This window comes from Neophocaena asiaeorientalis, unplaced genomic scaffold (genome assembly GCF_003031525.2).
Source record: "Neophocaena asiaeorientalis asiaeorientalis breed wild unplaced genomic scaffold, Neophocaena_asiaeorientalis_V1.1 scaffold568, whole genome shotgun sequence".
NCBI lineage: Eukaryota > Metazoa > Chordata > Mammalia > Artiodactyla > Phocoenidae > Neophocaena > Neophocaena asiaeorientalis.
The window spans coordinates 79,219-100,123 of record NW_020173954.1 but is presented as its reverse complement, the minus strand read 5'-3'; the positions used below and the strand labels follow the sequence as shown (position 1 = coordinate 100,123).

General features: G+C 39.9%; 1 protein-coding gene and 1 pseudogene across 1 annotated transcript; one reads left to right on the top strand and one right to left on the bottom strand.

The window, feature by feature from the left end:
* Positions 1 to 7,453: 7,453 nt before the first annotated feature.
* LOC112404807 (protein Simiate-like) lies at positions 7,454 to 13,044 on the bottom strand. Its single transcript, XM_024752916.1, is given in 8 exon segments — positions 7,454 to 8,422; positions 8,424 to 8,510; positions 8,610 to 8,679; positions 8,759 to 8,835; positions 10,984 to 11,101; positions 11,103 to 11,111; positions 11,716 to 11,767; positions 12,899 to 13,044. Coding segments are annotated over 8 exon segments (561 nt in total). The 5' UTR covers positions 12,996 to 13,044; the 3' UTR covers positions 7,454 to 8,371.
* A 4,641-nt stretch (positions 13,045 to 17,685) lies between these two features.
* LOC112404804 (elongator complex protein 1-like) overlaps positions 17,686 to 20,905 on the top strand; it is a 77,652-nt pseudogene continuing 74,432 nt past the window's right edge.

Sequence of the window (20,905 nt, the reverse complement as noted above, 5' to 3'; positions counted from 1 at the left end):
TATTTGGTTAACCAGTTCCATATGTTAAACTCTCTCTGATAAAATAATGCTGTTGGTTTTTGTTTTCCTTAATGGACTCTGACTGATAAACCAGGCTTTCTGAATCAAAATCAAAACTCTGAAAAATACACCTGAGGTGTAAGAGACTGAGCAGATATACACAAAAATAGATGACAATATATTAGAATTCTTGATGGGAATGGCTAATGGAATAATGGTAATAGATAACACCTTGTGCCAATTTGGTAAGTCTTGGTAATATGATTGGGGTAAAATCTCAAGCTGGCTTTGCTTTCTACCCACCCTGTCAGTATACCTGTTTTTTCCCAAACAATTTTTCTGTTTTCTCTTAAGACGATGGTTTACCAGCCTCATCTAATTGCTTCTTTCTGAGACTCATCTGTTAGTTTTCACTGGATCCAGTTTTGTAGTTTTCCTGGGCAATTCTATAGCTTTTCTTCAGGCTATTGTTTAAGGTTGTCTTTATAATTTCTTTATCATTTATATGCAGTTACTCATATTTCTTTATAATTTATATATTTTAGATTTTTTAGTGCATTATAGTTTTAAAATATTTCACACTTACCAGTGCCTTATAGTTTTTAAAGTGGTTTCTGCTTCATAATTTCATTTGACGTTTATCTGAGAATAAGAATATTTTGTTCACGTCTCATAGCTATTAAGGAGCAGAACTTAATTCTTCTTAGTAGCTGTCAATGTGATATTCCCTAATCTTCTGATGAGAGTGGTAGCACAAATATTATTACGATTATTTTATAGACTCAGAATTGAAACTTAACTGACATGCCTCCTCAAAAACAACTGAATTCCTGTCAGAGTTGAAATTAGAATAAAAAGTGAGAATTTACTGATTTTGGGTCAGATTTTTTTCCATTGTGGAACAAAGCTCTTTCAGTTAAGACATATTATCAGATCTTATATCTTTAACTTATGAAGCAAAATAAAAAAGTTTAAAAAGGAAAAATAAAACTTAACTATAACTTGTCACTTTTAAGTTTCTTACATTATAAAATGAACATATATAATGTTTACCTGAAATTTTTTGAAGTGTCTTAAGAAGTAATAGTTAAATATTAAAGTTGTTTCATCATCAAAAAATCTAGAAACAATAAATGCTGGAGAGGGTGTGGAGAAAAGGGAACACTCTTGCACTGCTGGTGGGAATGTAAATTGATACAGCCACTATGGAGAACAGTATGGAGGTTCCTTAAAAAACTACAAATAGAACTACCATACGACCCAGCAATCCCACTACTGGGCATATACCCTGAGAAAACCAAAATTCAAAAAGAGTCATGTACCAAAATGTTCATTGCAGCTCTATTTACAATAGCCAGGACATGGAAGCAACCTAAGTGTCCATCGACAGATGAATGGATAAAGAAGATGTGGCACATATATACAATGGAATATTACTCAGCCATAAAAAGAAACAGAATTGAGTTATTTGTAGTGAGGTGGATGGACCTAGAGTCTGTCATACAGAATGAAGTATGGCAAAAAGAGAAACACAAATACCGTATGCTAACACATATACATGGAATCTAAGAAAATGAAAAAAAGGTCATGAAGAACCTGGGGGTAAGATGGGAATAAAGACACAGATCTACTAGAGAATGGACTTGAGGATATGGGGAGGGAGAAGGGTAAGCTGTGAAAAAGTGAGAGAGTGGCATGGACATATATACACTACCAAACGTAAAATAGATAGCTAGTGGGAAGCAGCCGCATAGCACAGGGAGATCAGCTCAGTGCTTTGTGACCACCTAGAGGGGTGGGATAGGGAGGGTGGGAGGGAGGGAGACACAAGAGGGAAGAGATATGGGAACATATATATATGTATAACTGATTCACTTTGTTATAAAGCAGAAACTAACACACCATTGTAAAGCAATTATACTCCAATAATGATGTTAAAAAAAAAGAATACCCAAAATATTTTTAGTCTATTCAATATTATTCTTCAAAACTCGGGATATGTTAATGCATGAAATGCTCTAAAACTTTAATATAAAATCAATTTCCAGGCAATAATTTTTTCTTACCTCGTTAATAATTCATTTTATTTCAGGGGAGAGAGGCCACTAAAAACTTCGCAGGATTTAATTCATCAACTAGAGGTAGATTTAATTTCCATTTCATGCTAATACTGTAGAATAAAAGTTGGGCTAAAAGTTGGTAATAGCTAGTTTTCTAAATGATTTAATGTAATTTTATGTTTACCTGTGCACACAACACATGTATACTATAGATGGTGGTAGAAAACTAGAGGACTTGCAGTAGCAATTTTTGGAGCCTTTTGGGGATCTTATTGGAAAAAAAACCTTAAATATTATAGGGATAAAGTAGAATGGGCTTTGATAGTTACCAGATGCAATATTAAGTTTAAGTTTTTCCCAAGTAGGTGAAAATATCCTATCAGCAAATGAGTATCTCTTATACTGCCCTGAATGCGAGGAAAGGTTTTTGGCTTCTTCATTATTGAATTGGATGAATGATATTGATGAAATGAGATAACACATAAGAAAGCATCTGTCATAGGGTTGAGACCATTACAGTTCTCAGTACATGTTAGTTTCCTTTTCTTCTTCCATATTCCTGATGATTTAGGGCATTCAGGGAGAGACCATGTACTGACACTCACCCTTCTGCCCTACGTGTCTCATGAAACTCCACATAGGCCTTGCTCTAATTCTCCTCACTTACCTGGAGGTTTAGATTGATAAGTGGATTACAAGAGTCCTTTCTTACTTCCCCTGACTCTCTTGTTAGTCTGTTTGCCTCTCTAGAACCAAGGGCATTCTTGCATTTGAAATTTGAAATTTCTATCACTTTATCAACTTTATGTATTTTCCTTTGGCATTCCCATGTGCTTTCACCTGAGCCTCTTCAGGAAAGGGATTTCAGCTTGAGAGGATGATTGTCAACAGAGTCAGAAGAATTATAGAAAATACTTCATGTGGAATTTTCTGTTAAGTTGACTATAAGTGAGTTTTTCCCTTTTTAAAAAGTTGGAATAGGGGCTTCCCTGGTGGTGCAGTGGTTAAGAATCCGCCTGCCAATGCAGGGGACATGGGTTCGAGCCCTGGTCCGGGAAGGTCCCACATGCCGTGGAGCAACTAAGCCCGTGCACCGCAACTACTGAGCCTGCGCTCTAGAGCCCACGAGCCACAACTACTGAGCCTGCGTGCCACAACTACTGAAGCCCACGTGCCACAACTACTGAAGTCCGCGTGCCTAGAGCCCATGCTCTGCAACAAGAGAAGCCACCGCAATGAGGGGCCTGCATTGTTTTCCCTTTTAAAGGATAGGGAAGGATGCGAAGGACTATTTGACCTTGAGATCAGGTTATCCAATTATAGCAAGGCTGTTGGAAAGGGAATTAAAGTTAACCTTGAAGTTATTGCCTCCTTCTTCTTCATATGTTTTATCTAATTTATTACCAAGATCTATTATTTTTCTTCACAAATCACTCTCAGATTTGCCCTGTTCTTTTCATTCTTCCTGCTGCCACCTAAAGCTCAGTCTTCACTTCCCTGGTATCTCTCACCCTAAAACATTCTGTGTACCATTTAAAAATAATCATCCCGCATATTCTAAAGTATTTTTCAGTATTCTTTCCCATCATCCTCTTCTCCTCACTAAATTGTATAATGTATGGTGAATAGTGAAAAAATAATCCCCTCAAACGGCTGGTTGAAGAATATGTATAGGTGACAAATTCTATCTTGCTGAGCTGGAAGCAGCAATGTTCTAACACTTTTGACCTCATCTAACCCTTTTGACCCCATGTTCCAAGATTCAGCACCCTCTTATAATTGGGGATATTATGAGATGAGCTTCGGATCCATCCAAAAGCCCAGGCATAATTTTTGTGGCTAAGCATCAAATGTCTTGCGATCCTGCATGGTAATTGGAGGTGCCCCGGTGTAGGGGAGCCACTGCAGGGACTGATTCTGCACCAGGTCTGGGAAAACTGCTTCTGAATACAGTTAAACTCTTGTGTTTTCAGGGATACAACAAAAAACCACAGAAGTTCCATGACAGACCTTTTATGTTTAGGTTTTATTTTTTAAATTCTGTATGAAAATTATCCATGAGTGTATTTCTTACCAACTATCTAGACGACATACACCTAACGTAGTGATGTTTTTCCTTTCTACCCGGTTTTTGCTGAAGAGGGTTTGAAGCTTGCTTCGAGTGTGCAAGTTTTCTCAAAACAGGTAATGCACGTATCCCTGCCTGGTGCTGGTGGTGATGTCGTAAATACCCACTTTGAGGGTATATTATTGAGGTATAAAGGTACTTAAGGTTTAAAAGATGGAACTTCATTGGAGTTGTTATAACTTCCTTATTTACATTTCAGCTGAAAGATGATGATAAGCGTATGCTTCTCCTGGAAATAAACAAGCTTGTTCTTCTATGCCACCAGCTCCAGACAGTAACTGACACCCTTGCAGAATCAAGTGTTTCTAAAGGTAAAAGGGAGGGTGGGACATTCAGGAAAGCACTTGAGAAACTTTCACACTTCTTTTTTTATTAGGTTAGCTTCCAGTCCCTTTTTCTTCAAATAAAGTGTTAATACCCACAGAAGAACAATTTATTTCCATTTTTCCTGCCTTGACTGCAAGAACCATTTATCATCTGCAGTTACAACTGACCCCAGGAAGCGGTAGGTTCACCAAATAAATTAGCTTTTTGGACGTGATTAATACCATAGCACAGAGCAGCTACCCTTAAATCCCAACATCATCACCTGACTAACTAGGGCACAGACCCCTCAGAGTGAAGGGCTTCTATTGTTTGTTTTAGGGAGTCTGAGTGCAAAAAAGTAGAGTGCAAGGAATTGCAAAGAAGGGGGTTCACTGCCACTATTTGGTGCCCTTTGAGAGACCCCTAAACCGTCTGAAATAGAACAGGTTGACTTTCCATCCATTCTTCCTGGGGTTCCATGAAATTGGCATGAGACTTGGGCAACAGTCCCTGCTTCTGAGTTCTGGGACCTTAGGTCATCAAGTCAGCTCAGATGCCTTAATCTACATACCCTTTGAGATCCCTTAGAAGAAATGTTTACCATTTTCAAACTAAATAAATGATAAAGTCTTTTGAGGGCCTCCTTATAAGAATTTGATTTGCTTGCTTTCTGTCACTATGGTTGATAAGAGTATTACAAAGACAAGAGGCATAATGGCTATTTTGATCCAACTTCTCTCATTTTGCTATAAACTGTTGAAGAAGGTAAGATAATTTCTCTATCTTAAACTCACATTTAAAAAATTAGTCTAGGGCTTCCCTGTTGGCGCAGCGGTTGAGAGTCCGTCTGCCGATGCAGGGGACACGGGTTCGTGCCCCGGTCCGGGAAGATCCCACATGCCGCGGAGAGGCTGGGCCCATGAGCCATGGCCGCTGAGCCTGTGCGTCCGGAGCCTATGCTCCGCAACGGGAGAGGCCAACTTAGTCTAAAGGAAAATGCAGAAGAAAATAGATACTATTTAATTTTGCAATTTTTATTTTAAGAGTAAAGCAGAAACCAATTGTCTTAATTCTTTCCAGCTTCAAATGGAAAACAACCGATGGATCTCAGTTACAAATAAAGATTCTGTGGACGGTAAAACTTGAGAAGCTCCTGCGGTCAGATCTCTGGAACACCATGTGGCAAAGCTGACATTTTTAGAAAGCAAACGATCCTGTATATTTCAGAAATACAACAATTTTGTAAAGAAAACAAACTGAAATCTTGCTTTATTTTCTGATCATGAAACCGATTGTGAAGCTTTCTGACAACTATAAATGCCATGGTGGTTGCTATATTTCTAATTGAAGTGTGATTTTAAATGGGACATTGCCATGAATAGTGTTCTTTAAAAGGCAAACCAAATATCCTTACTGCCTTAATGACAATTTAATCCAAAGAAGCTATTTTGAAAATATGCTCACCTTTGGCACATTTGACCCTAACTTCCTATTTTTTTAAATTTAAGCTTATCATCTGGGACACTAATTTGCAGCAGAAGAGACACAGTAGTCTGGGTGATGCAGGGTTTTCCTTAAACCTGTGGACTCTTCTTCAATCCCTCTGTCCACTGAGTATGACTGGGCCTCTGCTGTCTCCTCTGTCATAGATCATGCATGCCAGGAGCACACGTTTGTTCTCTAGTAAGTGTTTCACAGAGCACAGGAAATCTGTTTTGATGCATGTCCGTCCCCCACCCAAAAACAGGGTCATGGAGCTCACTCCACGGAATCCTGGAGGAACTCACTAGGAGATGGTTTTTGTTCTTGCTCTAGCATAGCTGGCCTGTCTGCCCTGGATATTAGCTGGAATCCTAAGCCTATCTTACTGGCTTGAAAAGCAGTTTTTGTACTTCTCAGTAGTAACTGATGGAGCAGAAGATAGAAGACAGAGAACACTTGAACTAAGCTGTTCAAAATAATTTCTGAGTAAGTATACATATGTGCCTTTGGAATATTCATTAAATAAATGACTTTAGTCTTTTTAATTTTAGGGTTTAAAGCTTTTGTTTTTGTGGGGTGGGTTTTGATTGAAGGATCTGGTTATAAGTTCTGTCCTTATGATGTAGTATAGTTAACTTTGTTTTTTGGGGCTTGTATCCCAGTGCTTTGAAATGAAATGTATTTTGAAATCTAACGGGACATGTCAGTTGCCAAACGGCAGTAGTTCTATAAGCTCGTCTGATGATCATTATCTGAGTCAGCCATCACAGTCAATATTCACAAGATCCTGAAGAACCACAGTGCTACGAATTAGCTAGTCAATATTTTATTGAAGGAAACTTGAATTTACTGTAGGCCTCGGAGAGAAAATGGGATGCACCCAGCTTGGTTATGACCTTTATAAAATATTTCTTTATAAAAATCATCAAACATGATTTTTATTCCCTGAAACCAAAATATTCTTTTAAATTACAATGGAAATAATGGGAGAATGATGTGAGGTAATGTTATATGTAAAAGAGATATATAATTCTTTTACTATCTTTAGTATTTTTGTTTTATGACACCTTTGGGAACCCTTTGTGCTACCTGAAATGGGGACTTACTGGTTTGTGCTTACACTTTCAGCTCACAACACTATCAGAGTAGATGTTTCTATAGTTACTACCTGTATCATGTCTAGTGGGTTTACTTAGGGGAGAGTTAGGGTTAAAAGAAGTTTCCTTGTGAGTCAAAAATAATTTAAAATTTTTATTTACAAAATATTTTACATACCTCAAATGAGAATATTCTCTTATTTAAATGCAAGTAGGGGTGGGGAAGGGATAAGTTTTGACTTGAACAGCAAAAGATGATGGAGAACTAAAAGAATTTAAATTCAAGGATAATGGTTTTATTTAAAAACAGAAATGTTTATATGTATGTATATGTTGCAGCCCTTAAGGAAAAATAACAATTTTAAAAGAAGTCCTTTTATTTGAAATTCAATGTAAACAAGTATACAATTTTAAACTATGAATTCAGAGTTTTTTGTTTATTGTTTAAATGCTGTGAAAGCTTTTGTTCTGTTCGAAAGCACCTGTGTCTTTGAATTCCAGGAACTTCTCGGGAACTTCTTCGCTGGTGACCCTGTAACTAGAGCGTGAGACTGAGTGACCACAAATGCACATGTTACTTCATACCGCATTATAATATTGATACTTCCATGTTAGCAAAGCCCCTTTCAAAGCCTTTTCATGTGTCCCTCATTAAGAAGCCAGTGTTACAGTGCTACATTGTTCAGAGTTGAAGGCCAACCCATAGACTTAGAGAAGGTACACTCTACACCCTGCCTCTTCCCGGCAACCTGAGGAAGGCAGTTGGGGCAAAAGGGGTGGGACCAGACGTTTCGGTCGTGTCACACTGAAGCAGACTGGGTAAGAAAGGCCAGTTGTTGTTTTTCAACTTCAAAGTGATGGAAAATTGAGGCAAAAACAATAACCATGACATAATATTCAAACAATTACATCAAAACCTAGTATTTACTAATGGGTTACAGGATGATGGGTAAATTATTTTTACTTTCCTGTTTTTTCAAATTTTCCTCAAAGTGCTTTGTTTGTTGGTTTTCAATCAGAAAAACGCCTCTCACTTGCCAGTTGTTAGAAAGAGAAAAGCAAAAGAAGAGCAGAGTGAGTACATGCGCAGGCAGATCTGGGAGGTTGAAGACAAAATGGAATCAAGGCTTGTTATGCAAGATAAAGAAGGAAAACTAGGTCAGGTTTTAAGATCAGGCCTCCCTGCAGATAGCCCGGTGTGAAGGACGCTTCAGCGCCTCTGGTTCTTCCTTAGTGCACTAACTTCGTAGGCCAGGTAAGGATAAGAATGCCCTGTTGTTTTTACTCAATCTTAATCCTCATGAGGTAGCTGTTGTGGCATTGATGCTTTTCACCACGACTTCTTCATACTTGTTTTTGTGTCAGTAACCCTTCTGTTATGCTTTTACTTTCCTCAAACTTGGGCAACACAACTGCAGTGTAGCCTTCGGTGGATGGCTAGAAGGGAAATAGAATACTTAATACGGTCAAACGGTTAAAAAAAAAAAACAGATAAAAAGTATGTGGATGGGATCTTACTTCCCCAGACCCTTTTACCTTCTCTTGAAGAATAGATGGCTTATGGAGAATGCTTTCATTCACTTCCATCAACCATCCTCTAACACAGCTATTTAAAGAAAAAATTGCTTTGAAGAAAAATATTACCTTCTTTGTTTCCCCAAAATTGTGGTTAAAAAGTAACTCACCTAGACATGGTGTATTCTTCTCCATCAGAGCAGTAAATCTTACACAGAGGTGCAAGTTCTGTTAGAAACTGTGCCCCCTGATAATAAAAGGGAAGAAAAAGTTAATTGATGTACATTTTCACTTTTCTTTGTGAGGCAGCCCTCAGAGTCACAATAGGATATATTCCTGGAACTAGCGTTTTAAATAAAAATGACTTTAAGTACAGAAAAACCATTGATTTATTCAAATACTTATATACTAAATGCCTCTATGGGCTAGGCACCACCCTAGGCTCTAGAGGAAAAAGCAGGCTAAGACAAATGTGATAATAGTTAGTTTAGTTACATAGTAAGAATATATTTTATCTTAACTTATTATACTTTGTATTTAACTGTGCATGAGAAAGCTGCACATAGCCAAGTGTAAAGATTTCAAAAGGGTAGGAAAATCTTACCAATAAGCAGTAATATAAAATTCAACATTATAGAGAATGACAGCAATATTGTACAAAGTTAGTTTCATTAAGATTTCTACCTTATTTTTATATTAGAACTTAACAGAGAAAGGAACTTCTTTATTAGGTCAATCACTAAGACTTTCTGAAGAAGGGATATTTTTCTAATTTAAAAAAATGCAATTTGAGGAATATTTGGAAAACAGAAAAGTTTTAAGTAGCAGATAAGAGTAACTTACCCATTATCCTATAACCCGCTAGCAAATACTACATTTTGACATATGTCTGTTTGAATGTTGTGGCACGGTTATACTTTCATGTACTCCACTGTATGGATATATCTGGGGAGGTTCTGACAAATATCTACTGAGTCGGCCAAAAAGTTCATTCAGGTTTTTCCCTAACGTGAAAAACCCGAGCGAACTTTTTGGCCAACCCAATACAAGGAGGCTCATGGGAAATGGATGCAAGCATGTCTGATGTGTTGCCCTTTTTTTCCCAGGAATTTTTACTGCAGTGAACATCTGAGGTCAAGATGCTGTTCTTTATGGCCTCTTTCCCACTCACAACATTATTAGACAGCATTCAGGTGTTACTGCATGCACTTCGCTCCTCTGCCTGTGGGTACTTCGTTTCAAAATACTAGTCAGTGTGACTCCCCACTTTTAGGAGGAGGGGCTGGGGGCTTGTCCCAGATGGTTTGTCTACCACTGGCTCTGTGTCAGAAAGAAGTGTCTTAATCCCTTTTTGTCACCTCCCATGGGAGAATAAATGATGAGCAGTGCTGAGATGTGATCAAAGCTTATCTACAGTGGGTTCCATATGCAGGTCCCTCTCTGTTCCTCAGAAGTAACAACAGTGTTACTATTTTGGACAAAGATTTATCACAGGAAAATCACAAGCACTAACTGTTTTACTTGCAATTTGTAGACTTTTAAGAATGGTCTATGCTTTTTAAAGTCCACTTGCTTCTTGAGTGAGGAAAAATCAATAATTATAAGGCAGGTTATTAGGGGCCTTCAGGACTACAAAGGGGAGTATAAACAAGGGTCTTCCAGAACACTGAGGGTAATTAGCAGAAACTCTTAGTATGTACTCAGTAAATGAAGGATCTAAATCACCAACTGAAACTTTCCTATCCAGGGGGGTTTGTCAGGATAGTTTAGTATGGTAATGAGTTGTCCTTGGTGTGATACCCTCCTTTAACAATAAAATGTCCATCCTGCCTAAAGGTGTAGAGGGCAGAGGTAACATTTTCTATAACTAAACACTACGTGGAGGATGAGGGTGTAGCTAGATGTGTATTAAATTGGCAGTGATTTAGGAATGGGAAATGATACGAAGCAAATACTGTATATTTTCTCAGGTTGATTTTTTTTTTCACTACCTCAGGACTTTTTTTACTTTTAAGTTCACATGTGAAAATATACGATAAAGAAGTATTGATCACCTAAATTTTATAGAATTCGAAATACTGGCTTAACAAAACTAGAAAGGACAAGACATCTTGTTATATTGGTATTAGAGTTGTTCTTTCAAAGGCCCAGCTTCTCCATCCTTCATCCTGGAGATGATAGGGATGGTGGCCCAGAAGCTAATATGACAGATAATATACCTTCTGAAATACTTCATTTTGGGGGCCTGAGAATTTCTTTAGAGTTTACGTAGTCTTAAAGTCATCTCTAACTGCCAGGGAAGTATGCTGAGCATACATTACTGGGTTCTAAGACTGGCTGGCTCTATCATTATTATGATAATAGATGATTTAAGTAGAGAAATACAGGAACATACCCGCTTAAATTTCCCAGAGACTTTGTTCTGAAGTCTGCTACAGTTGGTACTGATTTGATAGGAAATGCTTTTAATTGCTTTTCCACTTTGAAGAACTAGATGGGATCCTGCCAGTGTCGACACATATTCTACGAGGAGCAAAAATTGATCCTGTATTATTGCGTGGTATGATTCTTCCTCCTATAACACCGTATTCCTACTGGCACAAGAATAGCTGAGCTGACATTTGTTTAGTCAGCCTATCATTTCCCCCCATTTTCCTCTGGCTACTATTGTAGCTTAACTGAAGAAAAGAATGCAGTAATAAAAATGGAGAAAATGGGACTGAATTTCCTTCCCCCAAAGGGAAGAGTACCAGAGGTGTTTAGACAGCACTGAGGAGGAAAAGAGAAAAGTAAGGCATGCTGGTATGTACAGGATACCATCTGTGCTTCTACCCTAGCCCTCTCCATGGGCTTAGGCAATTCAGTGGTTAGGCACAGGCTGCTTACTTGAGGTAGTAGCCGACTGAGGGTGTGGTCCTCCATTTGGATGTTTGGGTAATCAAGTTTATTTGTTTAGCGTAGGCACTGCAAGACTCATTCTTGTCAACCAAACTCCTAGTATAAATAATACCATCTCAGTACAGTGGAAGATAATCATTTAATGAATATTTATTCAATACAAGACCATACCAGGCTACAATGCCAGAAAAAAATTTTTTTGATAATTTAAAATTCCCAATTTTCTTACCGGTTAGAGTGTTGTAGTATACAGTGGTCCTCACAGGGTTTTCCTTTGACATCTAGAAGAAATGAATGAGTCTGATGGCTGTTGAATCAATATTTACTACCACTGTCTAGTACTTTCTTTGGTTCATAGAGGTAGTTAATTATGAAGGTTGGACACATACATCACTGGTATCCCTTCATTACTCAAAACGATATACCTAAAGGCTTACCATAAAGTATTTAAAGATATCTGGTCCAGATGGAATCCTTCATTCAATGTTAAAATGATGATTAACTCTTTGCTCCACCTTTTTTTAATCCTCACGTTAAAATGAGTACAATCATTATTTCTATTAGAAAAAAAGTGATTAGTAATGTATTCTTTATTTAATTTAGTAGCATGTTTTGTTGGTCGATTTTAGAGAGACGAACTTATCCTGGTTCGCCCAGGACTGTCCTGATCTTAGCGCTGAAAGTAATGGATTCCGGAAAACACCTCAATCCAGGGTAAACCAGACGGTCGGTTACACTAAGTCTGGCTAATAAAACGTATGCTATTGTAAAATATTTCAATATTGTAAAAGATGAGTACACCTCATATTATTCCTAAATGAATGGGAGGAAGTTGGGTTAGAGGAGGGTCCCCAACGATGCTCTCATCACTGATATTTGCTGGGTACACAAAGCTATACAACAGGATACCTACTTCTAAGTGGCAAATGTGTAATACCAGCGACTTCCTTTAAGTAAAACTGTTAGATTCTGCTTTCTAAATGACTCTACTCTAACCCACCCTCTTCTCTCCATCCCTATGCCTCTACCTTAGTTTAGACCGCTACCATTTAAATCAGTTTATGTATCGCCTCTTCTTGGAGGACTGAGCCCCTCAAATCCCTTTAGGCACTCATGGAGATTGCAACCCAGCTCCTGCCTCCCTCGGGGATCTCACCTTAGTCTACCATCTTCCCGCAAGCAACCCAACCTCGTGAACTCGCACTGCGCTCGCCCTACCCAGCATGCACCCTGCTGTTTTCCACGTCTTTGCAAATGCCATTCCCTTGGCCTAAAGGGGAACAGAAAGATCCAGTTCCTTCTGACTTAGGGAGGAAGCGCTGGGGAGGGCGCGTGTGGCTTATGATCTGTCATCATAATCCCTATACTGTCAGACAAATTGGGCCCAGAGGAGACTATTATTCTCCACTTACCCGCTTTGTACCAGCGAGTGAAGTAACGATCCACAAGCGACGGCACGGCGGGCTCCGCAGCCAAGGCGGCCTCTGGGGTCTCGGGCTCGGTAGCCATGGCGACCTCGGGTGCTGCAAACCCCGCCCCCTGGGGACCTGTACTCTTCCTCCCGCTTGCCACGAAGGAAGGTGTCTTTCCGGCGTGTAGCCCGGGACACGCGCTGTGCGCACGCGTGCTGCTCCCCTGGCTCTGCAGGCTCCACCTACCGGTGCCACTTACTGAGCTTTGGGGTCTGACGTCAAAGCGGGGTTCAAACACAATAGGCTAGTCAGTAGGATGTAGGGATAGGGGGCAGCGGCCAGCGCCGCTCCTCACAAATCTTTGCGGGGCGACGAAGAAGGCAGGCTACAGCCCCCCTGCCTCGCGGCGTCACTCCCGCGCCGCTCGGCGCGTGTCGGGGGATCTTCGCTTGCGAGTGTTTCGCCAGTCGCCCTCCGCCCGGCTTCAGCCACTACCGGAGGGGGTGGAGCGGCCCAGCGGCTCGGAGACCCAGTGCGCGTCGCGAGAGCTCAGAAGCAGCGGACAGGGAGAGGCCCGTGCGTAGCCCTGGGCGGACGCACCGCTGTTTGGGGGTCCTCAGAGCGCGGCGTAGGTGAGCGTTCGAGCGACCTAGCTGGGGTGGGGGCACGGAAACGGGCCCTGTCCGCCAGAGGGTGTCCTGATGAAGGGGACTCTTTAGCGCCCAACCGCTGCCTGCTGCTGGTCTGGGAGTGAAGTGCGGCTTGACCACCTCTGCCCTCCTTGAGTCCTCTTTCTGCAGACTTGCCGCCTGCTGCACCCGCGGCCATCAGTGGGCTCTGCGCGGCGCGGCAGGAGGGGGAATGACATGCTGCTCCCCCAGCTGCACACTTACCCAGTCTCCGGATTCCTTGCAGTTGCAAACCATACCGCCGAACCAAGATATGCACCAATTAAAGCGCAACAATGCATGATAGAAGGTGACGGTAGTAGACAGAAGTTTAGGTACTGTGCTGCGAGTCCCTTCTCGCATCTGCAAGTTTTCCTTGGAGGTGTTGTCCCCGTGCATTTCCATGTAACGTGGTATCTTATGTGGCCCTCTCCCCCGTTAAGCTGTGACCTCTGAGGAGGCAGTGACTGTCAGTCATCTCTTGTCCAGACTAGCACTTAGCAAGTGCTCAGTCGGTATTTGATGTAGGCCACAAACCGGATCGTAGGATTTCGTACTATGTAAAGGATTCAAACCGTACACTGACAGGCAGGGCAGTAACCAGTGAATAGTTTACTGTGAAAGTGTGGGCAAAAGGGAAGCAGACACACAGTTTCAGCTTGGAGGACAGAGAAAGTAGGAATGCCATGTCCCCAGAGGGGAAATTAGTTTGGTGGAGAATAGCAGGTACTTCATTTAACAGGTTGCATTTGATGTGCTTTTGAGAAATCCCTGTGGTAACAGCAGGAGGTTGAGAATGTGAGCTTAGTGTTCAGTTTAGGGAGGGTCAGGGCTAGACATTTAGATCTACTAAGCATATTAGTGATCTGTTTGGTACTTGTGGTCATGGGCATGATAATTAGCCAAGAGGTGGATGGATGAAGGAGCAAGGGAAGAAAGTAGAGGCGTTGTCAGAAATTTCAGAGAGGATCCAGAATTGATCTATGGAGTGGAGAGATCTTTAGCGCATTTAAGGGCTGAGAAAGGGTGATTCATTTGAGGGCAGGGGAGTTTGGAGATTGCAGATGTAAAAGAAAGGGTACTGATAAGCCAAGGTCCTGGGGGAGTTTGGAGGGTTCTCCTTTGCTGGTCTTGAAAAAGAGTAGAACACTTCTGAGAAGGTAAGGGAATAAGGATGATAGGTGTGAAATTTTAGAGAAGTTCATTTTGAGGCTGGAAGGGTTGGGGAGGAAGGAGATGAATGATGAGCTGCCCTTGTGTCACCAAGTCTAAGCTTGTACTGCTCACCACACGACAGGCCAATAATCGAGAGACGAGTTGCTGGGGCAAGGAATAATGACTTTATTCGGAAAACCAGCAAACCAAGATGGTGGGCTCGTGCCCCCAAAGAACCATCTTGCCTGAGTTAGAATTCAGGCTTCTTTTATACTAAAAGTGGAGGGAGTAAAGTCAAACATTTCCTGGTTCCCATCAGCCTCCAGAGGGTTATGTGTTAATTTCTTCCTCCCTGCAGTCATTCACAGGTAGGCCTGGTCAGGATGTTTCTTGTGAGCTAAACAAAAGTATTTTAGCTTAATGCTCATTACCTGGGAGTCAGGGTTTTGAGAGTTGGGTGATTATGTATAATTTAAGCTTATAGGCTGCATCCCTTTAGTGATTAACTTGTAATGGAACACAAAAGGTTCTTCCCTATTACACTTGGCCGGGGATTTTGAAAGCTCAGTGATTTGAGAACTCAGGTTGTTTGATATGTTTGTCAGTCAGGGTCCAGTCAGGAAAGCAGAAACCACACAATATTTCAACATAATTTAAAACGAAGAATTGGTTAAATAGCTGCTGGAGGAACAAAGAGCAAAAGGGAGCAGTGAAGTAACTAGAAAAGTAAACTGATGGAAGAAGTTACAACACTTAGCTAGGTCTGAGGATCAAAACAAGGGAAGCCATTGGGGTTATCATGACCTAACCTTGGAGGAGAGGCATTATAAAGCTGGTGTTGATAACTCTGGAATTCAGAGGAGGAGCTCCATGTTACTAGATTTCAGGCACCTGGAGGGGAGCACCTGCCTGGTTAGTGCTGGTACCTCTGGGGTGCTTGTTATCATGCTGGTCATGGGAGTGCTAGAGGCTGGGACCAAGGGCCCCTGGAAGGATGAAGGCCCATTGCTGGGGCGATATTGACTGAAACAGCAAGGTAACAGGAAAAAGGGAGTCCCCCTCAGCTCCTTCTGCCTTTGCCTTCCAAATTCTTATGCTGGGGTTCACGGACCCCAGAGCTCCACGGATTGTTGGTGAATAGAATCCAAGTTCACAGGGAGACATTTTGATGCTCTGATCATGGCAACAATAACAGCATAATTATTATTAGTTAAACCAGGATGAAATACACCTGGTCTTCTGTCGCCTGTTTTCATCTCTTGCTACTCTGTCCCGTGTTTACTCCCCTCTAGTCAGACATCCTCTCATCTCAAATCTACCCATCCTCTCAGATCTATGTCAGTGGTCATCTTTATGTTATTTCAAGATGAAAGATAATGCAATTTTTATATGCTTTCAAAAACCCAAGCTTTCTATATAGAATTAGATCTAAATAAAAAAGTCTTCATGGTGTAATACAGGTTCGAATAATTTCTAGAAGTTCTTGAATATAAATGTCATGAAAGCTTACAAGACCATTGTTTGCCTTGATTCTCTTCCTCGCTTCCACCATGTGTGGGCTTGCCTTCCCCTTAACCCACATTTTATGTTGTCTCACTCATACTACACTTAACATTTTATCTGCTATGTAGTATAAGGGTTAACTCATGTTTATACTTTCATTGTCATAAGTATGAAATGCAAGATGAGAGAATTCACCTTGGATTAAGGTGACAAGAAGGCCAGTGTGGACTGTGTAGTTGTCACCCCTACCATAAGTTAGGGACTTCCAATTATAGTATAAACCTTAAAGGGGTCTGGATATAAATATACAGCACGTTAACTTTTTTCTTTCCCTCTTAGATAATTTATACGTTAAAACAAGTCTGATTTTGCCAGACCAAAGTAGATTTCCTATTGATCGTTCTTTTCTCAGCTTTTCTATTGCCCTGGTGAAAATCAGGCCGGGAAAGTGGAGTAATGTGAAGTAGTTATATCTGGTTATCAAGCTCCTCGACTTGTTGGTCATCATTTTGAAGTATACTGTTGTAATTTCATAGTGTCTTCTTTTCTCCCTGAGAGCAATAAAAGCTTTTCTTTTCTTTTTTTAAAAACAAATATTTATTTATTTATTTATTTGTTTATTTGGTTGTGCTGGGTCTTAGTTGTGGCACTCGGGCTACTTAGTTGCAGCAGGCGGGCTCCTTAGTTGCAGCATGCAAACTCTTACTTGCGGCATGCATGTGGGATCTAGTTCCCTGACCAGGGATCGAACCCGGGCTCCCTGCATTGGGAGTGCAGAGTCTTAACCACTGCGCCACCGGGGAGGTCCCATAAATGCTTTTCTTTATTTCTATGTTTGATTTCAATTTTAATATTTTAATGAAGATATAGAGCCAGAATATAAATAAATGTAGTTGGTGGTATTAAAGTAATTTTATTTTCTTCAACTGCCAGGATATATATGTGGATTTTTATATTATTTTGTAAATCTGTCAAGTTATGAAAACATCCTCATATGCAAAAATAAAGTGTTTTCTCATTCATTGCATTCTTCTCAACTTTCCTGCAGAATAACTGATCTTAAATCTTTTTTGAAGAGAAAACTCTGAAGAGAATCTTGCCTCTTTCAAAGAGTGAGACCGTAAAATAGATTTCACAGCCTCAATTTGTAGACCATAGATTTACACAATTGACTATGTTGCTACCACTCATCTCTGTGTGGGTTCAGATTAGATCTTTTTTTTTTTCCTTTTTTTTCTTGGTTATTCTAACTTCTCTGCTCCCTGAATCATTTTGCTTATATTGGAGTGTCATTTATCGCTACTAAGCTGTTTCTATTTCTCAGAGAAATAAAAGCTTCATCCAGAGATATTTGTATATATTTAAAGCAGAAAATGACACACCATTGTAAAGCAATTATACTCCAATAAAGATATTTAAAAAGAGAGATATTTGTACTTTCCTTTCAGGAGTCGCTTCATCATGAGAAATCTAAAGTTATTTCGGAGCTTGGAGTTCAGGGATATTCAGGCTCCAAGGAAACTTCAGTACTTCTCTCTCTGAACTGAACAAGACACAGTGCTCCTTGGCTCAGAACATGGACTGATAGAAGTAGACCCTGTCACAAGAGAGGTAAGTTACTGATGGAGGATGCTAGCACTTGGCATGACTCTTGACTTGTCTTTTTCCAAACTTGCTTCCCCAAATACTATGTCCTTTAAATCTTTCTGAATTTATGTCCCGCCAAATGAATACTCCCTTCTCTTTATACTGATGTCATATTAGGCATAACTTAACTAGTACCCTGTCTTTTAGTCTGCTTCCGTTTTAATCTACGTTGGCAAAACTCTGACATTGTATTTTGTGGGGGTGCCCTACTTTTTACCCTTTCTACCATGTAAATACTATCTATTAACAGTTCTTAAGTGGGAATGCAGATGAAAATTTCCTGTAGGGCTTTTTAAACGGTTTCAGTCACCATCTCATGCCAACTAAGTCAGAATCTTCACTTCTGGAGCTTGAGCGTATGTATATTTAAAAGCTCTTTAGGTTGATTCTGATATCTTCCCTTAATTATATTTTGCTACTAATGTATTTTAGGTGATTACATTATTAGTCCCCTTTCCCCATACCGTGTCCATTTTAGGAAATCATAGTTATCAGCTTCATGTTTTATTGGATATTTTCAAAGATACCAGGCTTTTACGTTTGCGTGCCACAAAGGTCATATTAACTGTGTTTTGTGTTAAAGGTGGTAGTGTTGTGATATTTCTCAAATGAAAGTTTGGGTTTTAATCTAGGAAAAAACATTTTATAAAGCTTTTATATTATAAAAGAAACATTAAAAAGTATTTCTGGAAGTGTTGTGAATTGTTTTTGAAAGTAGATTGACTTAATTTGCATATTTGTTTGTGTTGGTGAAAGGTGAAAAATGAAAAATGACACTCCTTTGGTGGCAGAAGGCTTTCTCCCAGAGGATGGAAGTGGCTGCATTGTTGGTATTCAGGAGTTGCTGGATCACGAGTCTGTGTGTGTGGCCACAGCTTCTGGAGATGTCCTACTTTGCAATCTCAACACACACCAGGTAAGTGGAAGAGACCAGTGAGGAGGAAATCAAATGCCTTTTTTTGTTTCATGTCACTAGTTTTTCGTAGAAGTTTAAATTGTCAGGAGCCATAATATTTAAGCATTTTGCAAATTAAAGTCTTTGCATTATATAATTCTTTACAGAAAATTGTTGGCATGGCTTTAGCTATATTTCAGGATTCTTCTAAAAGTCAGTTTTGTCTAGTGCATTTATTAATTAGAACAATCAGAACATTCCAAATAAGAACTTAACAAAAACTCAAACCTGGCCATTCTTGTATGGTATAGCTCATCTCTTACTAGAATCTGATCCTGAGTTGTAACCTTTATTTCTCGATTTATGAAGTCTTTGAAGTGTTTATATGGCTTATGTTTTCTTTTATGAATGCTGAGTAAGCCTCTCCTTGATGGCTAACTTTAAGAGTCCCTGAACTACAGGTGCTAAGGTGATAATGCTATCATTATGTGCACATCTTGTGACTACCAGAGAAGATAGATTTCAACCATTTGCCTCCTTCTCTACTTAGCATAAGGCTTAGTTTCTGGATTTCTATCCTCACCTTCATGACAGCTTTTTAAACTTTGTTGATTACTCCCTTAGTTGTGATCTCTTTAACATGGATGTATCACAAGTCATATTACTAATCATAGGACAATAATAGCAGCTGACATTTATTAAATGTTTACAATGCGCCAGGCACTTTTTCAAGTGTTTTTCACGCAAAATTGTATTTAATCTTCACTACAACCTTATGAGGTAGATTGTTGTTTTTCCATTCTTCAGAAGAGGAAATTGAGGCACAGAGGGCTTAAATGACTAGGCCAAGGTCAAACAGTTATCAGGTGGGATTTAAACCCTGGCAGTCTAACTCTGGCACCTTTGCTTTTAACGGTTCCATTTAGTCAAACAATAAATCTTGTTCTCAGTTCATGGTGATAAATATCAAAGCCATCAAGTATAACTTAATTAGTATTTCTCACATTTAAAAGGTATGCTTTTACTTTCAAAACATTTTGTAGAACTTTTTCCTAATTACTGAGCTCCTCCAATCCATTGGTCTCCACCAGATGGTGCTGATCCTCCATGTTTGTGGCATCACAGTGTCTGCAAGACAGAATCCATGTTCCTTATTGTGCCTTATAAGACCTTTCACTATCTGTTCCCCAAATTCCGTTTTAGCCTCACTTCCCACCCTCATCATTCCTGTGTGTATATATACCTTATGCTCTAGTTGCAGCTGATTTTTAACTGCTCTTTTTAACTGCACATTTCCCGCCCCCCAGTCTCTTCCTTCTAGCCCTATTCCTACCCTTCAAAGCACCTCCTCAGAGAAGCTTTCCTGGACTCTCCGGGGCCGTTTGTCAGTCTCTGCTCTGGGCCCCCACTTAATTCCCAGAGACCTCGGTTACATCCCTAACCCTGCTGTAGAGGCATCTTTTATCTCTCTTTTAGCTCCTTAACGGGAGGAATGGAGTGGCCATAGTCACCTCCAGTCCCTATGGTCTGTATCATGTCTGGTCTTTTAATACCTGTTACTGAATAAGTGTTCACTGAATAACTTCACCTTTGTGTGTTTTGTTAATTGTTTTGATTAAGGTCATAGTAAATATTTACTGAGACGCTTATATTTTCATATCTCCCTTAACATTTTGAAATGTCTCTCTCAGCTGGAATGTGTCGGGAGTGTAGCCAGTGGTATCTCTGTCATGAGTTGGAGTCCTGACCAAGAACTGGTGCTTCTTGCCACAGGTAAGCATGTCACTGGTCCCTAATTCTTGACTTTTATAAAACATGACTCCTAATATCTCACAGGCTTAAGTTTTAGGGTGCTTAGGTTTCAAAAAAAAAACATTTCTTGGAACAAGGATACCAGCATGATAATCTATAGGGAATGTGGTGGTTTTGAGTTAAGTTTTACTTCTTAATATATTGTTTTTAAAAGTTGCTGCTAAGGTCCATAGTTATGGTTTAAAATGTCAGCAATATTTAATCTACTCTAAGAGGAAGAGTTGCTACATAAAATAAACTGATTCTAAGAACTGCTCTCCCAATCCAATTTTTTTCCCTTAAGTCTTTTCATTCCAGATGAGTTTCTGCAAACTAGCACCGTGATGA